General features: G+C 38.1%; 1 protein-coding gene across 1 annotated transcript; it reads right to left on the bottom strand.

Moving 5' to 3' along the window:
* Positions 1 to 3,169: 3,169 nt before the first annotated feature.
* Positions 3,170 to 18,262, bottom strand: LOC117424705 (coactosin-like protein). The gene is made up of 4 exons (XM_034041353.3): positions 17,869 to 18,262; positions 17,295 to 17,377; positions 10,068 to 10,225; positions 3,170 to 5,139 (listed from the first exon to the last, which is right to left on the bottom strand). Exons 1-4 carry the CDS (start codon positions 17,943 to 17,945, stop codon positions 5,029 to 5,031), a joined length of 429 nt encoding a protein of 142 aa, XP_033897244.1. The 5' UTR covers positions 17,946 to 18,262; the 3' UTR covers positions 3,170 to 5,028.
* Positions 18,263 to 18,929: the final 667 nt, after the last annotated feature.

The following is an 18,929-nucleotide window of genomic DNA, read 5'->3' as shown; positions in this document are numbered from 1 at the left end:
CTTCTTTGTCATGCCAGTGCAGTCTGATACACTGACAAGATACAAAGGCGTTCGCTCGTAGCCCTACGGAATTAATTAAATGGGTCTAAACAATGGGGGAGGGGGTCTAAATACAGCTGCTTACATACAGTCAGGGTTTCATATCAGTTTAAAAAAAAAATCAGAAATGTAGTAGAGCCTGTACTTTATTTCTGTTACATTTCCCTGACATATGAATTAAAAATGCCATTCATATCCTCCTGCTGATGTGTGTTTAGTTCACAGAGGGACTGTGTCAGGAAGACTTCATGGAAGAATAAAGCTTGTGTGCCTACAGCTACAGTAACCACCTTGTACACACACTAACAATCCAGCTGGGTAATACAGTATAGGTTATGAAAGGCTGCAATAACCAGATACCAAGGAATAACCGTACTGTATATTTTCCTATACAGTGTATAAAACAACATCTCTACAGTACCTCTTCATGGGAACAATCGCGTTCCCTCTATTCAACCTGTTTAGGAGAGTTCTCAGGCTCTGCTGGCCCAAGCTGTGGGAGTCCCTTTGGAAACGAAGGAGGGACTTGAAATGGCTTAAAGAGGGATTTAAGAAGCACTGAGTTTAAGTTGCGTAATCTTTCAACTGACGCACCAAGCTGTTGCACTTCTGCTCAGGCAAAAAGGCACAGTCCTTGTCTCACGCCACAAGGAGGGGGGGAGGGGGAGATTGAAAATGAAGCGCTCTATGGATTTGGTTCAATTTTTCAGTGGCTCTGTGACTACCTGCTTTTGTTGCAAGGCAGCTTCTAGAATACACACATTCCTGGCTTGATTTTCTGTTTCAATATATGATTTCTGATAAATGTTCAAACTAACAAAAATAAATAAAGACAAAATGTCATACAATTATTGTTTTTTCCTAAAATCCGCTTGTCGTATTTCACTAAAGGAACTTAGGTTGTTATCTCTTTACATCTCAAGGAATATAACCCTTTGTCCACCATTTGGAAATATATTTTTTCTCTGTTTCAATTTGCCTTCCGTCTAACTTTTTTGTATTTATATACACGTCAATATTTTTAACCACTAGTTTTGACCGCACCCTTAGACCTTGTTTCTTCCAAACTGTGCTGCAAAAGCATTTTCTCCAGCCTCCAGTCAACTTCATTCATTTTTGGAAAGTGTTAATGTTACAAAACTATGAAACAAACAACTTGAGAGTCCTTAAGATACCAAGTACTGTATATCAAACAATTGGTTTGAGTCTATTCTAAAAAAAAAAGACTTAAAGACTGGAGAAAACTAGAGTAAATTATTTTATCTCTTATTTGCAATATGCACAATTCCAGCCTTCTGCAGAGAACATAATAATCAGTTTGGTAAATTTTAATATTTTAATCATGGATCAATGGTTCTTTATATTTCAGTTTGCTTAGGTCAGCTAGGGTGTCCTCTGCTCACCGCACACCAGTGACCCATATAGAGTTGCCGGGCGCCTGCGGGCTTGCCTGTAAGCTGCCCAGAGATGTGTTGTCCTCCGACGCTGTAGCTCAGGGTTGGCTGCATGGCGGGCCTGCAGAGTGAAAAGAAGCGGTCGGCTGACGGCACACGTTTCGGAGGACAGCGTGTGATCGTCTTTGCCGCTCCTGAGTCAGCGCAGCGGTGGTAGCGGTGAGCTGAGCCTAAAGTACAATTGGATATTTCAAATTGGGAGAAAAATTGTGTAAAATCAATTGGTGACTACTAAATTTATAAAAAAATAAAATAAAAAGGGGAAGTATTTTTATGAAGTTTCCTTATCCTGTATTCTTGTGCCTGTTCCTATAGATAGCAATAAAATGACTGGGCATTCTTAATTAACATTCTATAGCACACAGGCTCCAAATTTCACACACTCTAGTCTGCCCTTGTTCAGATAACAAAAGGTTACACACTGGGGTTAGCTGTTTCCTGCAGTATAACTTTTATTTGCATCACTTTATTAAACATGTGCATAATCTAAGTGGTATTAAATTAGTTAAAGTACGTGACAAATCTCTTTAAAGTGACTTTGCTTTGGAACGATCCCCTTATTGAAGAGTAATTTAATAATACATGACAGAACTACTGTATGTAAATACCCATTTTATTTTGTATAAAATAACATGAATAATAAATGAAAGTGTTATAGTGTAGTATTCTTAATCTGATCATGTTTACTTCATATAAAAGATGTGCTGTATCTGTCATCACACAGGAAAGTGGGTCTGCTTGTGCTGTGGTCATTCCGTAACCCCCCAGGGGGTGTCCCAGCCCCTACTGTGAGAACCCCATTTATAGTGAATTTCATTAGAACATGTCTGTCTATATAAGCAGTGTAGGTATGTTGCAGTCTCTATTGGTTAAATAATACAAACTAAGCATCTCGAACCCTGTCAGTGTATACTGCAACAAGGGCTGTCACACATCAGGCAGCTAGTTTAATAGGAGATCTATGGATGTGTCACTGGTGTGAGGTTTATCTTTGTGCTTCACGAACTGAAAAAGAATAATGTTATGTCCTGGAGGTAAGCTCTGAATGTAAACACATACACCGGATAGGAGATGGGAATCAGTTAACTATTTAGAACCTGATCTGAACAAAACCCAGATCTTGCGGGCCAGACTTGTGCACCCACTAGTCTGATATTGTTAAAACTTATACTGGCTCTTTAAGATAACACAGTCAAAACAGAACTATAAACGTGTTGTTTTTCTGTTCAATAAAGTGGTGTGTGAATGTTTGACAGAGTGCATTCCTGCTTACTAGTAGTTCTTTACAAGAGAAGTATGTGTTACAGTAGAGTGTACAGGATTTAAATGTGTAAAAATCCCCCCCCCCCCCCCAGTATACCGGTCATTGGTACAGTAGGTTACAGGGATCGTTTAGTTCTAAAGAGAAGCGCTCATGAAAAAATAAATTCAAGGTAAAAAGACTGATATATAGTAAATGTAAAACGGAGTGTCATGTCTTTTTATCCATGTCTTTGACAGCAGTCCTATTATTAGGTGGTAGGATACGATATTTATTTGATGTCTGATGCTTGTCTGATTGAAGACACATGAAGATCCATTCATGTTACCAATAACTGAATCACTCCTTTAAAGATCTATTTTCATTCAAAAAAAATATATGAAGATGAAAAATAAATAAATAAATAAAGCCAATATCATTTTTGAAAAAAATTGAATTTTATTCTGAAATGGTTTATCCTTAATGGTGCTTGTCCTTACAATACATAACTATTTTATGTTCCAATTTGAAAAATATACCCAACCAAACTCACCTAGAAAACAAACAAAGTTTCACAAAACAACTTTCATTCTGGTCACTTAAAAACACAGCAAATTGTGCCACTGGACTTTATTAACTGAGTTTAGAACCACCATATTCCAACAACCTGTTTCTCATGAGGTTAACATTGCATACACCACACGTACATACACATATACACTATATATATATATACATATATATATATATTTAAATATATATACATATATTTAAATATATATATATACATATATATATATATATATATATATATATATATATATATATATATATATATATATATATATATATATACACACACACACGATGTATAGACAGATATCGAAACGTAGTTAAAAGGCCATCTACATTAATTTTCAGCTTTTTTTGTATTTTAGTCCAATTAGTCCAACAGTATGGTACAGTCAGCATGCACAGTGCTTTATCTGATGAGAAAATAAGAGGCCTTTAAATTGAATCAGATCTTTGTCAGAAACCCGTCACATTTCTGGAAATAGGCTAAAATCTAATTTCGTAAGGCAGATTAAACATGAAGGGCACATTCAACAATTGAGGGTGGGGCACAGGGCCTCAACCAAATGCCTTGGAGGCAAGTGCAAAAAACCCAAAGGGTAGCATTAACTATTTTACTAAAGATCTTTCTGAGCATGCTTTGAGTAAGCTGTTGTACTCTTCTAGAATTACTTTCCTCTGGGGCCTTCCAAAGAAACCCATGAAAGCCTGGTGGTGGTGATTACTGTTTATACATAATGTCTACATTTGTACAGGTGTTTTTGCATCAGATTCACATTTTAGACCCATTTGTTACATTGGCTATCATCATCTTGTGCTATAGGTTGGCTTATGGAAGCTATATCGATAGCCCTGGACTCAGAGAGTATGGAGATTGCTTGTCTAGAAGAGTAGCACAATTCAATAAAAAGAACCAAAATAAAACTGAAAACTCCTTTCCCCTCTTTTAGGTCTACAATGGTGGCACCCTGATTTTGAGGATTTCCAATTTTTCCTCTGAGAAGTTAAACATTTACAATATGTGCGTGTAGGTACAGTACAATCTAGTCTCTGATCATCAGCTGACAGAAGTACAGTAGTTGCAAGGTTCTTTACAGCCAGGGTATACTAACTGACTGGAATCCAGCCACCTTTCTAGTTCTCTGATTCAGCTTGACATCCACTGGTGTGATAATGAGCCCCTGCAGGTACACTAATACTGCACACTGCATTAACTCACTAGCAGGCCAAGTCACTGAATCAATTCCATTTTAAAAGGAATGCAAAATTTGTGTGGGAAATAAGAGGAGAAAAGACTTCAGTAATGAAGAAAAAAATAAAAAAGCCTACACAAATCTTTAGGCTTTCGAGTACATAAGAACATAAGAAAGAATGTACCAGTAGCTTGAAGCAACATCAGCCAATCAGACAAGCAATGCTGAAAAAGAGGCAAACTTTCTCAGCCTTTCAAAACTCCATTAATTACCAGTAACAGACAAAACTGAGAGACCATTGGACAAAAGCATCTGACTGTGCCCTGCAGAATCCTTGATTTCCTCTGCAACCCACCTTTTAATTTGCTAAAGGGAGTGTTTGCTTTAAAGCAGAATGAGAGAGAAGTCCTTGATTGTGGTGACTGTTGTAGATGGTGGGAGAATGAGGCGGATCTGCCTTGAGGGGCTTCTCTTCTCCCTGTCTGGTTTACAAGCAGCAGCAGCAGGCAGATGGTTTCTGGAAGGCTCCCTACTCTGCTTGTGCATCGTAATTGGCCCCGCCTGCCTTCTTCAGCTCATTCTTAATGTAATCCTCTTCCAGTTCCCGGCGGTCACTGATGACAAACTCCTTAGCAAAGTTCTGCAAAACCAGCAAGGAAAAAGGGTAATTTGTAAAACACTTTATTGAGGCCTTAAAATATTTCAGGCAGATTTTATTCAAACTGACCTTTAATTCAGCCTAATACCATTTAAGTATAACCAAATTCGATTTCCAATTAAACTGAATGTAAAAAAAAAACATTTATAAAATGTTTCCTAAAAGCCAGTGACTAGTGTGGCCATTGAAGCAGGTAAAAGATAAAGGGCTAGTTTCAAGGACAAAGTGCAACTCAAAAAAATAGTAGTAACCCTGTAACCATGTAAAATAACATGATATAAGCAGTACATTGTTTTTTATCCATTTCTATGGACAATTACACCAAAAAGGCTTTGAATGCCGTTGCTATACTCCTGTAGAACCCCAATCAATATGGATACAGACTCTTCAATGTTTCAACCACAACAGGTTTGTCCCTTGGAAAAAGATCCCTCCATTTGGATTCCACTCCAGGGTTCAATAAGGAGCATCAGTTCTCATGTTTCTGAGAAATGTTCAGAAGCAGCTGACTGACAGCCACGTAGTGCATTGCATCATTTGCAGCTGGTTCATTTCTGCAACCAATCCGTTCTGGGTGGGGTTCCACTTAGAGCACTCTGCGGGCCAGTATGTAAAATGACTAAAAATTGAACTGTAAATTACAGCAACATGAATAAAAGTAATCAATCAAAAGTAATGAATTATCAGAATAAAAGACCTACAATACTACTGTAATTTATATGCTTCCTTTCTGCAAGTCTGATAGTAACCTTAAAAAATGCTACCATGCTTTACGAGTGCACTTGTTTTTAATTGTAACGTCAAAGTCTATAATTCTTGACAGGTAAAGGATTTGAGTTTTTCTTTTCTTTTGGGATTGCTTTGTATATTTAATGGAAACTTGCAGCAGCCTGTCCTTACTAAACCTAAACAAATATTTTAGGAACATCCCCTGCCTTGGCTGGAAATACAAAACATGTTTCATCAACCCCCCTTCCCCTGGCTAACGTGTTAAAGAATGTTGTAACCACATTTAATTTAGTTTGTAAGCGGTTATCTGGGTATACCGTCGGTGTCCAAAAAACCACTGTTCTAAAAATCTACTAATTGTATTTAGCTGTGTGAATGTTCTTACTAGCTAATTTAATAAATGTATTTAGCTGTGTGAATGTTCTTACTAGTTAATTTAATAAGGAGGTGTGACACGATGGCTTGTGTGGTGGCATCACACCAGGAAGTAATTGACACTCATTCAGCACTGGGGTATGTAAGCGCTGCTGCGTGTTTAATAATAATAAATAAAAGGTTCAAACAAACACAAAACACTTGTACAAACAAACGGCACAGTGGCCAAAATAAACAGACAAACAGACACAGAACAAAACAAACAAGTATGGTGCTGGTGTATACCCAGCACGCATAGCAATTGCTTATATTTCTATATTTCTCAGTTCTGTTTACTCACGTTCCGCCTCGGAACACACAACCTCGATCAGGCAAAGCTGCCGGTTTATATACATATGACCATCTCCAAATTAGCAATAAATCAATCAGTCTGGAGATGGTCATTCTGCACGAGTTTTAGCATGTATGGGGAATTTTAACCCCATCTATGCTGTAAAATAATGAATAAAACATTGTGTTTTTACACAGTAAACCATACAGTAAAACAATAATAATACAAAAATACAGACAGGGGCAGGGTGTACCCCATTACAGGAGGACTGGCATTAAACTATGGAGATGAAATCGTGCAATGCATATTTGTTTGAAAGTAAATATATTCATTTATATGTTTCCAAGTATTCCTCAGTTTACCTCTGTGCTTTACTTGAGTCATGTTCAGTGTATGAGGTATCATGAGGATTCGTATGCAATAAGGCCCGACAGGCCGTCCGTATACGTTGACTATAAGGACGCCTCGGGGCGTTGTGAGGCATGAGACGAAGTCGAGTGCCTCCAACCCCTGAGAAGTCTGTATATTCAACATATACGGACGTCCTGAAGGGCATTACTGCATTTATATTCCAGGTCAAACTGTGGATTTGAAGAAAACAAAAGCATAAATCATGTTTCGGGCAAATTTTTTAAATTTTTTTATTAAATATCCGTACACCAATAAAGTAGTCCCATTTATAACTCTGAACTACACACGAAGTTAAGCTGAGAATTAATTTTATTGGAACATGCAAAAGAAAGTACATCTGTATTTTTGATATTGTGGACATTGCCATTGAAAAAATACACCAGGGGACAGAGCTGAGATGGCACCAAGTTATTTTTTTTCCCTGTCAATGACAGTGCAGACACACACTGTTTGAGCAGAACAGACAGGAGGAATAAAAATAAATACAAGGACGTCTCAGATTTCAGTAATTTTTCAAGGTATGTGTCTGAGAGGGTTGGATTATGTGCATAAGCGTCTTTTTGAGTTTTTCTGTAGTGTTACAAACTGCTAAAAATACATTATTTTAAAGTGACAATGTCGGGGTGACTGAGTATAAAAAGACAGTGATATATATATTTTTATTATTATTTGTTGCTATCTTCCAGTTCATTTAATTGTTTTTAGTCCAAATCGACATGTCTACTTACTACTACTTTGGGATTTTTTGCAGGTAATTGGTCACTCAGTTTCATAGTTACAGCTGTACATCTGAAACTGTAAAAGCAAGATGGCTACCGTCCAATACTTTAAATTCTGTTAGGCAGCGCAGTGATTTAGAATATGTGACAAGGCTCCAACTGCGTATCCATCCAATATACAGGCAGCTGGAACCTTGCTCGACCAATCACACTGCTTGTTTCATGTTCCATTGCCAGCCCTGGATTTGGCTTAACTTACAATAGAAACCAAAAGCTGCCTTTGAGATGTTGGCTTCTATGCTTCTGAGTATACTCTCTAAGTACTCGGGCTAGAAATATGAAAATTAGACACCCTGCTAAACCCAACCTTATTTCAATATTCTAATTTGTTTGCTCCTAATTTAGTTACTTGTTTTTACTTCTCTCAGAAAAACATATTCAAATGTTGCACTTGAGTAAAAGGTTAAAAAGATACTCATTAAAATAAACTGAAAGGTTAAATGGTTACTTCTCTACAAACATTTCCATGTCCTTCGTCAACGCAGAGTACTTGCTTAAAAACAAATTAGCTGGAAAGGACTGGATTGAGTGCCAAATAATCATGTACAGTATACCTGGCCTATCCACCACCCCCCTAATTCTGAACCATAAATCCTTTTCAACCCATCTGATATACAAATGTAACTCCTGAAGCAGCAATAAATAACCAGCAGCAAGTCAACCCTAATCTAGTTAATTAATCTGTTTATCTCTACAAATTCCAGTGTCACCCAAGCAAGTTACAACAGATCCATTAGTGTAAACATATACGTGCAGCATGCAACACAATAGTTATATGTATTATAGCTGGAGAGGCTATACCAAACAGATAAAGGAAAATTAAATGTCTTCCTTAAAATGAGGGGCCCGTTTTTAAAAGCATTACAAAAATAGATGTTTTTACTACTGTCAGCTTACTACAGAAACTTTAAAAAAATGTAACATTTGTTATTATATTATTGCTATTATGTAATAATTATCACTGAAGGTATGGGTTGTGGGCTTAGATTTATACAGTACATGTATGAATGAAAGTTATATACAGTATTTGATACTATGTTTGTATTATAAGATTGCATGCATGTTAACAATTTAATAAACATATTTATTAAAATAAACAAGCCGATTCACCGCCCCTCACTCAAATGGGAGGAGCTTCATTGGTTGGGTGATTTCAAATCGGCAGTAAAAATGAATAGACAGACCCTATCTGTAGTCTGGCATTGGGTAAGTGTTTGAACAAAGAATACACCACAAGGAACAATAACCTCAGGGTAAGGATAGTTAGTAGAAGCTTTGCTCTAAATGAAATGAGCTCAGTGGAAATCCTGGAATATACTGAACTTGCTTGTTGAGAAACTTTTGCAGATTTTTTTTGGCCATCTGAACAGAAGAATCAAGGTTTTTCAGAATGCATTTCTGAGTGGGCGCTCACAGAAAAAGCTTCTGCCAGCCACTCGCTTGGTCGCAGGAAACAAAACGTTCTTTTCTAAAGCCTGGCGTATTCAATTGGCTAGCTGGGACAAGAACTACAAGCTCATTTACTCAGCAGGTTGATTCATTGAAGTCAGCATGTCTTGCCTCGCTGTAGGCACTGCAATACTTTTGACATATACAGAATCACCTCCCCCCAGCTAGCTTTGCAAGTCCCCAGGTGTTGCGTTCTTTTGCTGGTTCTAAGGTGCCTTCATTGCAGTACAGCCAGTGACTAAGGCTGCCACCAAAAATTGTAAATATATCAATTACCTCCTGTGAACAAAACACTGAAAGTCTGTAAAGAAAAACACAGCGTGTTTGTGTGAAACAAGGCTGGGTGGTTTAACAGCGAACCAGAATGTCATGAGAGAGTATGCGATGGCAATGCAAAACACAAACCAGGCTAATCATCTAACTAGACATGGGTGTTCCAGTGAAGAAAAACGGTTTCCTCAGGTCATAATCTCAGGGGAGCAGCACTTCTGATAGAATGGTTTTCAAACATTAAGTAAAATGGATATGTGGCTTCTGTGACAATCAACACGATTTACTAAGCTTTTGCTTAAACTTTTGGTTCAGTCTAGATCAACTTTTTTCTAAGTGGAATAAAAAGCTGCATGTATCGATGTTGCCAAACTAGAAACTGGAGCTCAATAAATCTGGTCCAAAATCTCAATGCATGTAGTGTCTGTCTATGATAGAGGTGATCAGAGATTAAAATAAATAACCATGCATTAATAAATACAGCTGTTAAATGAATTTAAAATAAATAGCTCCACTGCAATTACTACGCCCCTATCTCTACTACTTCCAATGCAGGTATGTCTTACCTGTACTACGTCCTTTACCAGAGTCTTGTCCGTGCTGATCTTGGCTCTCTGTAGACCACTGACGTTCTCCCCAATCCAGGTGATCAGGGTGAATTTGGCTCGCTTGCTCATGGCATCTCCAGTCGTGATCCGTATGAACCCAAACAACCGAACATCATCTGCATGGAAAAAGAGGGGAAAAACACAATTAAACACAAACAATGTTCGGCTCCTGATACCATCAGTGCAACTGATAAGAGCCAGACTTATGCAATGAGAGTGTTATTCTCATCCATGCACAGGACAAGCATCAGTGACACACATTTCCTGTCATAGCTATAAATACTAAATTAGAGCAGTCAGTAACTCACCAGGAGCGGTCACTTGAATTTGAAGTTTATTCCAGTTGGAAAAGCTTCTTGACAAGACGTACAGGGAGTAAAATGCGTCATTCAGTGCTTTCAGAGCATGTGTTGTATTAACACAATTGAGAAGGCTGGCTGCCTACCCAGCAATGAGAGTATTCAGGTCAATGCTCTTCTTGAATGAGCAAAATCTGTTGACCACAAGAGTTCATGTAAACAGACATGTTACTCAGTCGCAAACTTCACACAAAACCCACTTGTTTACATTAATGGTTATTTATTTTATTAATGTTTATATTGCTTATCGTGGCTGCTGTGTTAAAGAAACCTAGCTGTGTTTCTGATCTGAGACCTACTTCCCAGCAGGTTTGAGTGGTTAATATGCACAATCAGATCATCCTAGAATCTATTTTGGATGCATCTCTCAGTCAAGTCTCACAGTTTAAATGAGTCTGGGAACAAACATCAATAATCTAGTTCAAAGGTTCCTAACATTGTATTTGAAATGTGCCACAACTATAAGTGATTACATTGTGAGGGTCTGAGAGTCTGTCTTGAAAGACTGTTGCACTATAGAATATATGTACTTGTTGTCTGTCTTGAAGTGGGTGTAAAAAAACATTTCCAAGTAAATCACAAATCTGTAATTATCTGTGTGTATTCCTGTTTGTGCACAAGTTCCTTATATTTAGGTGCAGTGAGGCCCTGTTGTCATTTTCACATGGCTAAATATTTAAAACATGTTTTATTCTACATTGGGTTGTTTATATACATATACTAATTGTTGAAAAGAAGTATATTTCATATAATATTTACACCAAAGAAATATGAAATTTGAAACAGAAAACAGACACAGACTGGTTATGAAAAGGTGTCTCCTGAATCACCAAGTATTAAACTGGGCTCTTCTAGGTTTAAAGCCCTGGCTCTCTCTATCATGGAAGACTAGGCTTGATCATAAGATACACTAAACTAAACATGAAAGCATTAATGCCCAAAGCCTAGACAGTTCTCACATAAAGTGTTACTACACACTATATATTCCCAAACACAAATACTTAACCACTATGGAAAGAGCTGGGCTAGTCTGCATTGGTGATTATAGCGCTTTTAACCTCATGTCTTCAGCTGGGGACACAATCCGTAATGCCCATTACACTTTCCAAAGATTTTCTTTTTCTTTTAAGCTGTTCATGTATTTCCATTTTGAGGCGGCATTACTAATACATGAAACAGATTCTGTCCATGTAGGTCTATTCAAAATATTCACATGTGATTCACAGACAAGATGCTAATTCCACAAAACTGCTAACCCACCATTGTGATATCAAGATGGTTAAAAAACATGTGCAGTATATAAACTGGCTTCAGTTACCAAGAACACTTCTTAAGTTATCGCTACAAAAATGTTCAACCCTTGAACCACTTCCACTGCATCAAAGCAAGAGGTAGACTGAACATAGTTATTAGGACTGTGCATTAAGAGTTGCGGTTCACAACAAGAAAAGCTACCTGTCTCTCGTTTGCCCTCATTTATACAACTGCATACCAATCAATGGCAATTCACTGTCACATTGAGCGATTTAAAAGCTACTTTTCCTGACATTTTTTGTGCCGTACCGTGTCCGTAAATGGGCACACAATTATCTACCTCTGTGCGCAATGGAAGATGTCATTTCGTGTCGAGTTTATTCAGAGGCTAAATTCCGTCCAGGATTACAATCCCACATTAATCACAGACCTGACAGATTTCTACAAAAACAAGCAAAGCGATAATCAGGAAGTGAAATCAAAATGATGATTTAATATGAAAGGGGATAAAAGGTAAAATAAATTGTAGCTGAAATATGAGCGGTTTTAGTTTGAGCCCAACAGGTTCTATAATATATCTTACAGTCAAATTGATTGGCAGCCTTCTCATTTCCAGCCGGCGGCTGGCTAAATTGCCGTCTACTTTGCCAGATGAGACGCCTACAATAGTTATTTCAAAAAGAAAAAAGAAAAAACTAGTTTACAGTGGTCGTATGTTCCAGTGAATAGTATTCAAAATGTTTCCAGCAAAATGGCGGCAATTTCCACAATTCATTACGTATGCAAGTCGAGTAAAACATTCCTTCTCCGGGGGCATTTCCTTTCCAGATGTTTTCATGGACACCGTGATGTGACGGACCAATCAGTTTCAAGCTTACAAGTGACGTTGGTGATGAAGGCCGAACCGTACAATCATATAATGTACCTGAGTCAGTAACCATACAGCAGAGTTATGAAATTGTATAATTTTTTTTTTAAACAAACAACCTATGTTTTCTATGCAAGATTGTCTTTTTTACTCGAAGTGTACGAAATACAGTGAGTATATGTTATAGCATTGTAAAATGTCTTATGCATTGACTTTGAAGATCGATCTAAAACCTAGCATGTACAATTCATTAATTAGTTTGTGCTAATCTGTATTGCTTGCTCTTTAAATCTCTACGCCTAAAATCATGAACAAATGAACACGTTACACTTCTTTTTAATGTTGGGTCCCTATTAAGGCACATATTTAGGCTCAGAATATGCAGTTTTAGACCCCAGCAAAACCCTGAAATTCGTTTTCGGTGGGGGGCGTTGCTCCCTGCACCCTCACTGGGGGAGGACCCCCATACCCGCCTGTCTTCTACTTAGGATTTCTAGCCTCCTGCTTTAAATCAAAATGAAAAGACTGGATTGGTACTTAATTGTGTAGGCAACTACAAATGAGGAAATGCATTGTAACATATTTTATTCCATTTAATAAATAAGTAATAACTACCCCCCACAGCCCTAGTAGATATCCAATCAGTGGCGAGAAGGGATAGAAATAGGACTCTCATTGCTTTGCTGTGTGATCCACTCAAGATTTTAATTTTTTTTTAAATAAATTTAGTCATTGCCAATTATTTTTTATTATTTTCTCCCAATTTGGAATGGCCAATTATTATTTTGACGCTCAGTTCACCGCTACCACCCCTGCCCTGACTCGGGAGGTGGAAAACGAACACACGCTGTCCTCCGAAGCCGTCAGCCGACCGGTTTTTTTTACACTGCGGGCTCACCATGCAACCACCCAAGAGCTACAGTGTTGGAGGACAACGCAGCTCTCGGGCAGCTTACAGGCAAGCCCGCAGGCGCCCGGCCAGGCTACAGGGGTCACTGCTGCGTGGTGAGCCGAGGACACCCTGGCCGACCTAAACCTTCACCCCCCCCCCCCCCGGGCGACGCTTGGCCAATTGAGCGCCGCCCCCTGGGAGCTCCTGTCCACGGTCGGCTGTGGAATAGCCTGGACTCGAACCGGCAACCTCCAGACTATAGAGCGCATCCTGCACTCCATGCGAAGCGCCTTTACTGGATGCGCCACTCGGGAGCCCCCTCCAGATTTTACTTTGAGACTAATAGGTTACAAGCTCCAGTTTGTATACATATCCCAGAGTAAAGCACAGAATACACTTAACTGCTATACAATGAGACTCTTATTTCCATCCCCAAGTAAGCCAACTGTCCTTCCTAATTCACACAGAAACAACATTCAAATGAAGAGAGAAGTCGGTTCCCAAGTGGAAAAACCTGTGGCTTATCAAACAGGACATCATTTATGTTTGCCCAGGTATACTTAACTAATCTCGCTTGTACCTTGCCATGTACTGTACAATGATAACACGTGAAGCTGTGCCTCCCAAAGCCTTGCTGCAATGACCTCTGGAGGGGCCATTATTAATACTCAACAAAATGTACAGACAGAAGAGGCCAGCAGTCTAGAGAATTATACATTCAAACCAACATTTGGCATTTTATTACAGGTAATACAACAGAGGAATGGCAGTCCCTTGTACTAAAATGATCTTCTGTTTAACATAGTAATGGAATACATTTCCTCTTGGTAAAATAGGTTTCTGACGCCCCCCCATACAACTTCACTGAAGCAGCTGACCTTGTAAAACATATTCGGAGCTGTCCTTAAATAGTGACAAATGTCTTTGGAATTATTTATTTATTTTTTACATTTCCTGTTATTTGATACTGTTTGCAATCACTCTAAATGGTTATTGGTTGTGTTGCTCCCACATTAAGGGATTATCATTTTTCTCTAAATCTACCAGTCCTTGAGCTTGCTTTCAGCTTATATTTCTCAGATATATATACAGAGAGCGTAGGAGGGGTGCTGACCGAGGTCATTGGAATGGGATAAGGAAGCCTGTTAGTCACAGAATTTGGGAGTCTCCAGACAAGCTCAAAGCCAGGTAAAGGCAGATTTAAAGAAACATGGTACCAACTTAACATCGATGCAACAGAACCTAAAGCCACTCCGAATGATCGCAAACACGTAGGATATGGATTCGGAGCTCTGCACTGACGTAAGGGCAAGCGGATGGTGAGTGACGTTTTTGAATACGTTCCTTTAACACATCGGCAATTGACAAAAGAAATGTGAGCAATACAGAAGATGCCTAATGATGCCTCGTCTATCTATTAACCTGTTCCTGTGCCTCATTACAGATACTGTACAATGGGTTAAATATTGTTTTATTAGCACCATTATAGATAACCTGCCATGAAATATAAATATGCCATTGACCCACATCTCATAGCACACCAATGAGACCCACGAAGCAGGGTATGAACCCATTTGATATGGGTGTTATAAAGTAACTGGCCACCCCAGACCCCAGGCAAGGTATATTATAAACAGCCAATCTAATTAATCTATAGTAGTCTGGACACTAGTCAATAGAAACCTACACTAGAGACTAATCTCTGCTGCTAAATTTCCTGTCAGGATGCCAGCTTCCTTCCCAGCAAGCGCTTGACTCCGATTTGTTAGTCAACCTGAGAGAATTAGCTTCCTCTTTCAGTCATCTTTCTCAAGGGCTCATTTAACCTTTCATGCCCTGAATTTCCTCTTTAGTATAAAAGGAAGCGGCTCAGCAAGCCCTAAACCTAAAATCACAGATTTGCTGCTTCAAATGCATCAAAACCCATCTTCCCTGGAACTTCCAAAGAGATGTGGCAAACATTCAATGGTGTACACAGTAAGAGAAAATTCAATGACAAATGTTTCAACTAGAAGTTATTCTGAAGCAGTATTTTACTCATCAACCTGTAAAAACTCTTCAGTATATCATTTTTTTCAATTTGCATGCACCTTTTTAGCCCAATTCACATGCATTCTATATAATAATACCAAGTTTGTAGATGCTGAATCTGTGTCACATTTTCTATAGTGGCATTTGCATTTGTAACAGCTAGGTGCAGATTGGCACCACACCTGAAGAGAGTGCCTTAATCACTGTGCAAAAAAGCTGGACTCGTCTGCATTCATGGTTATAGAGCTTTCACAGAGCTATGTGAAATCCATACCTCCTTGATTTCAGTTGTGGCTTTAACCTCAAATTAGATCAAAAGTTATCTAGATATATGTAAAAGTCTAAAGCATGGCATACTTACACACACACACAAACACACACACACACACACACACACACACACACACACACACACACACAGAGTACCTACAAACATAAGAAAAGTTTAGAAACTAGAAGAGCATTTTTGGCCTCAAGGCTCAACCCTTGTTAGCAGACCATTCGCTCCTACTAGGGGGACCTAATTTCATGGGACACAATCTAGTCTTTTTTTTATGTCCCCTGTGTTTTAGATCCTGCTACATTTTTTAACTGTGAATGTTTCCTACCTTTTGTTATAAAACTTTTACTCAGCTTCTGTTTATGTCCTCTCATTCTGCTCTGTGCATTTGAAGTAGTGTCTTGGGTTAATTTTATCTAGACAATTTTGGATTTTATAAAGTTAAAATCAAGCCCCCTCTTTCTTTTTTTCCTAGGCTGAAGTGATTCTTTTAACCTTTCCTCACAGCTCATGTCATTAAGTCCTGGGATCAGCCTAGTCACTCACCTCTGTACCTTCTCAAGTGCAATATCTTTTTTGTAGGGAGATGGCTGAAACTGGACACTGTATCCAGTGGAGGAGGGTGTGTGTGTGTGTGTACTGCATGTGTCCACTTTCACTGTTTTATGCACATTTCAGACAATGGATGCAACGCAGTGGTATTCTTTTTCTAGAGTGGAATGTAATCATAACCTTTAAGATACTACATGTGTTATGTAACCGAGCGTCTCAGAGCGGGAACTTTTCCACTCACTCAAATCACTGATGAAATCTGTTCTGCAGCGCTCTGAGCTGCTCAGGGGGAGCGGAATGGAGAATTCCGTTAACTGGTTCTGTCACTGAGCTGCTAAGTTACTTAATGCACCCACTGTATTTGTTTAGCATTATCTCACTTACAGTACAGTCCAAACAAGTCAGCCAATAAAATACACCCATATTTGCATATCTGAATCTCTTGAAAGGCTAGCTGCATGCATCCCAGGTTTACTGGCCACACCCAACAGTTTTCATGTAAGATTTCTGGGCAAAATTATGCCTGGATTTATTTATTTATTTTTAGACATCACATGTAGGAAATTCCATGATTTTGAAATGTACAGTACTGTCTTAAATGTAATTTAGAATTATTATTTATTAATTGCAAGCAATAGAAGCCATTGTGGTGACTTATTTTGCCCATCACAATGCTCGTTTTTTTAAATGTCTCTCAATTAATGGGATCAAAGTACTCAAAAGTGTTCTGGTACCCTCCCATGAATCCTTCCCTACACTTCAGCAAGTGGCTGTCTTTTTCTGTGCTCCATTTTGTGTCTTTATAGGAAGTAAAAAGCTTCCATGCACACTGAAACCATTTGCATGCCACATCAATCTCGTTCCTTTGGCTGCACTGCTTTTCAACTCACAACAATCTTCCAAAAATGCGGAACGATTTAGAAACAGAATCGTTATTGAATAGTCATACCTGTACATTGGCTCATAAATTCTTCATAGTCTTTGCCCTGGCCCCCTGGTACTATGAGTGAACCATCATATTTGAAGGAAACCCTAATGGAAATAAAGAATAATAATAATAATAATAATAATAATAATAATAATAATAATAATAATAATAATAATATGATTGTTCCTTTTGGTAGCAACATTCAGAAATACAATACTGGTATATTGGTTGTATGAATCTTTCAATTTTGACAAGTCAAAAACATAATTCTGATTTCCTAAACCCAAATTACGTTTTATAACATACAATTTCATAAAAACAATACAGCTGCGTCAATGTATTCGGGGGATGCGTACAATTAACAAGTCAGCGTTGCATTAAATCGCATCTATAAAATCACGTTACGTTTACAACATAAACTGATTATCTCTTATTTAATGTATTTAGAATAACTAGAATACAAAGCTCTGCGCAACTGGTTTTGAAGAACATAAATCAGAAAAATAACGTTGCATAAAACTGAAATATGCACGTATTCACAAACATCGTGCTATACTAAGGATTCCGCTACAAAAAAGATTTTAAAATTACTTACCAGCTTATTTCAGTGTTATCGTCTCTCACAAGGTTGTATGCTTCCCTGCAAGCCTCTTTATCGATTTTTGTTGCCATTTTTTAGATGTCGGGGAAGTGGAAGCCTCTAGGTTCACAAAGGAATTCAAGAAACTGTGAAAATGCACAAAACTGTTGAGTACACAGATAGACTCAAGTATGCAAGAGCTGCAGTTGCAAAAGAGAGTTATGCAATAAATATGTATCTGTGTGTTTCTTAAGCGCGGTGCACAGGCTGTGCCACGGAGGAGGTATTTGAATGACCAGTGAATTTTAAAAGCGGATCTTCAGAAGTCTCAGGGTTTTTTTTTTCTTTCAGTTTGGGCGTTGGTGACTTTCAACAGTCAGGTTACAATGAAAATAGACCTCAAATGCAGGCTCAGACTCACCTCCTAATGGTCATGATAGGGATAAAGACAAATTAAATCCACCCGTTGTGCAAATTTGTTGTATTTGTTGCCCCCTACTGGAGAGAGAAATACAATTAAACGTTGCAGTAATAAATAATTACTTTAAACACTGTATTTCATTATCATTATTATCTCCCACAAAAAATATGTCTGTTTTGGTAAAAATCTGGTCACGGGCGGTTTTTAAGCAGTTTCCTCTGTGTTTCCTGTAATAACTGTTAATATCGATTAGGTCATGTTTGGGTTACATGCTAGGGATATGGTAATACAATGCAATACAGTAAAGTAAAGCCTGTTTTGCTACAGAATAACACGTGTCATTAACACATATATCTAAACAAACATATGGCTTTCATTTGATTATTATTGTTTTCACAAATTTAAAAATAAAACATATTAAAATCCCCTACATGCAAATAATCAAAAGAAAGACAGGTGGGCAGAAAACACCTATCCGGAATTAAAACATACACTCCTCGCGAAAGAAAGGTAAGATCTCATTTTCAATAATGAAAATGAAAATGAAAAAAAAAATCTTAAATAGAAAAATATCAGTGTAAGCAAACACCTGAGACTCTCGTACCTATGCTTTCGCCACCTTGTGGTAGCACACAGAGCTTCAGGATAGGACATC

Source organism: Acipenser ruthenus, chromosome 19, assembly GCF_902713425.1.
Source record: "Acipenser ruthenus chromosome 19, fAciRut3.2 maternal haplotype, whole genome shotgun sequence".
NCBI lineage: Eukaryota > Metazoa > Chordata > Actinopteri > Acipenseriformes > Acipenseridae > Acipenser > Acipenser ruthenus.
The sequence above is the reverse complement of the archived record's forward strand: the minus strand, read 5'-3'. Positions and strand labels throughout refer to the sequence as shown.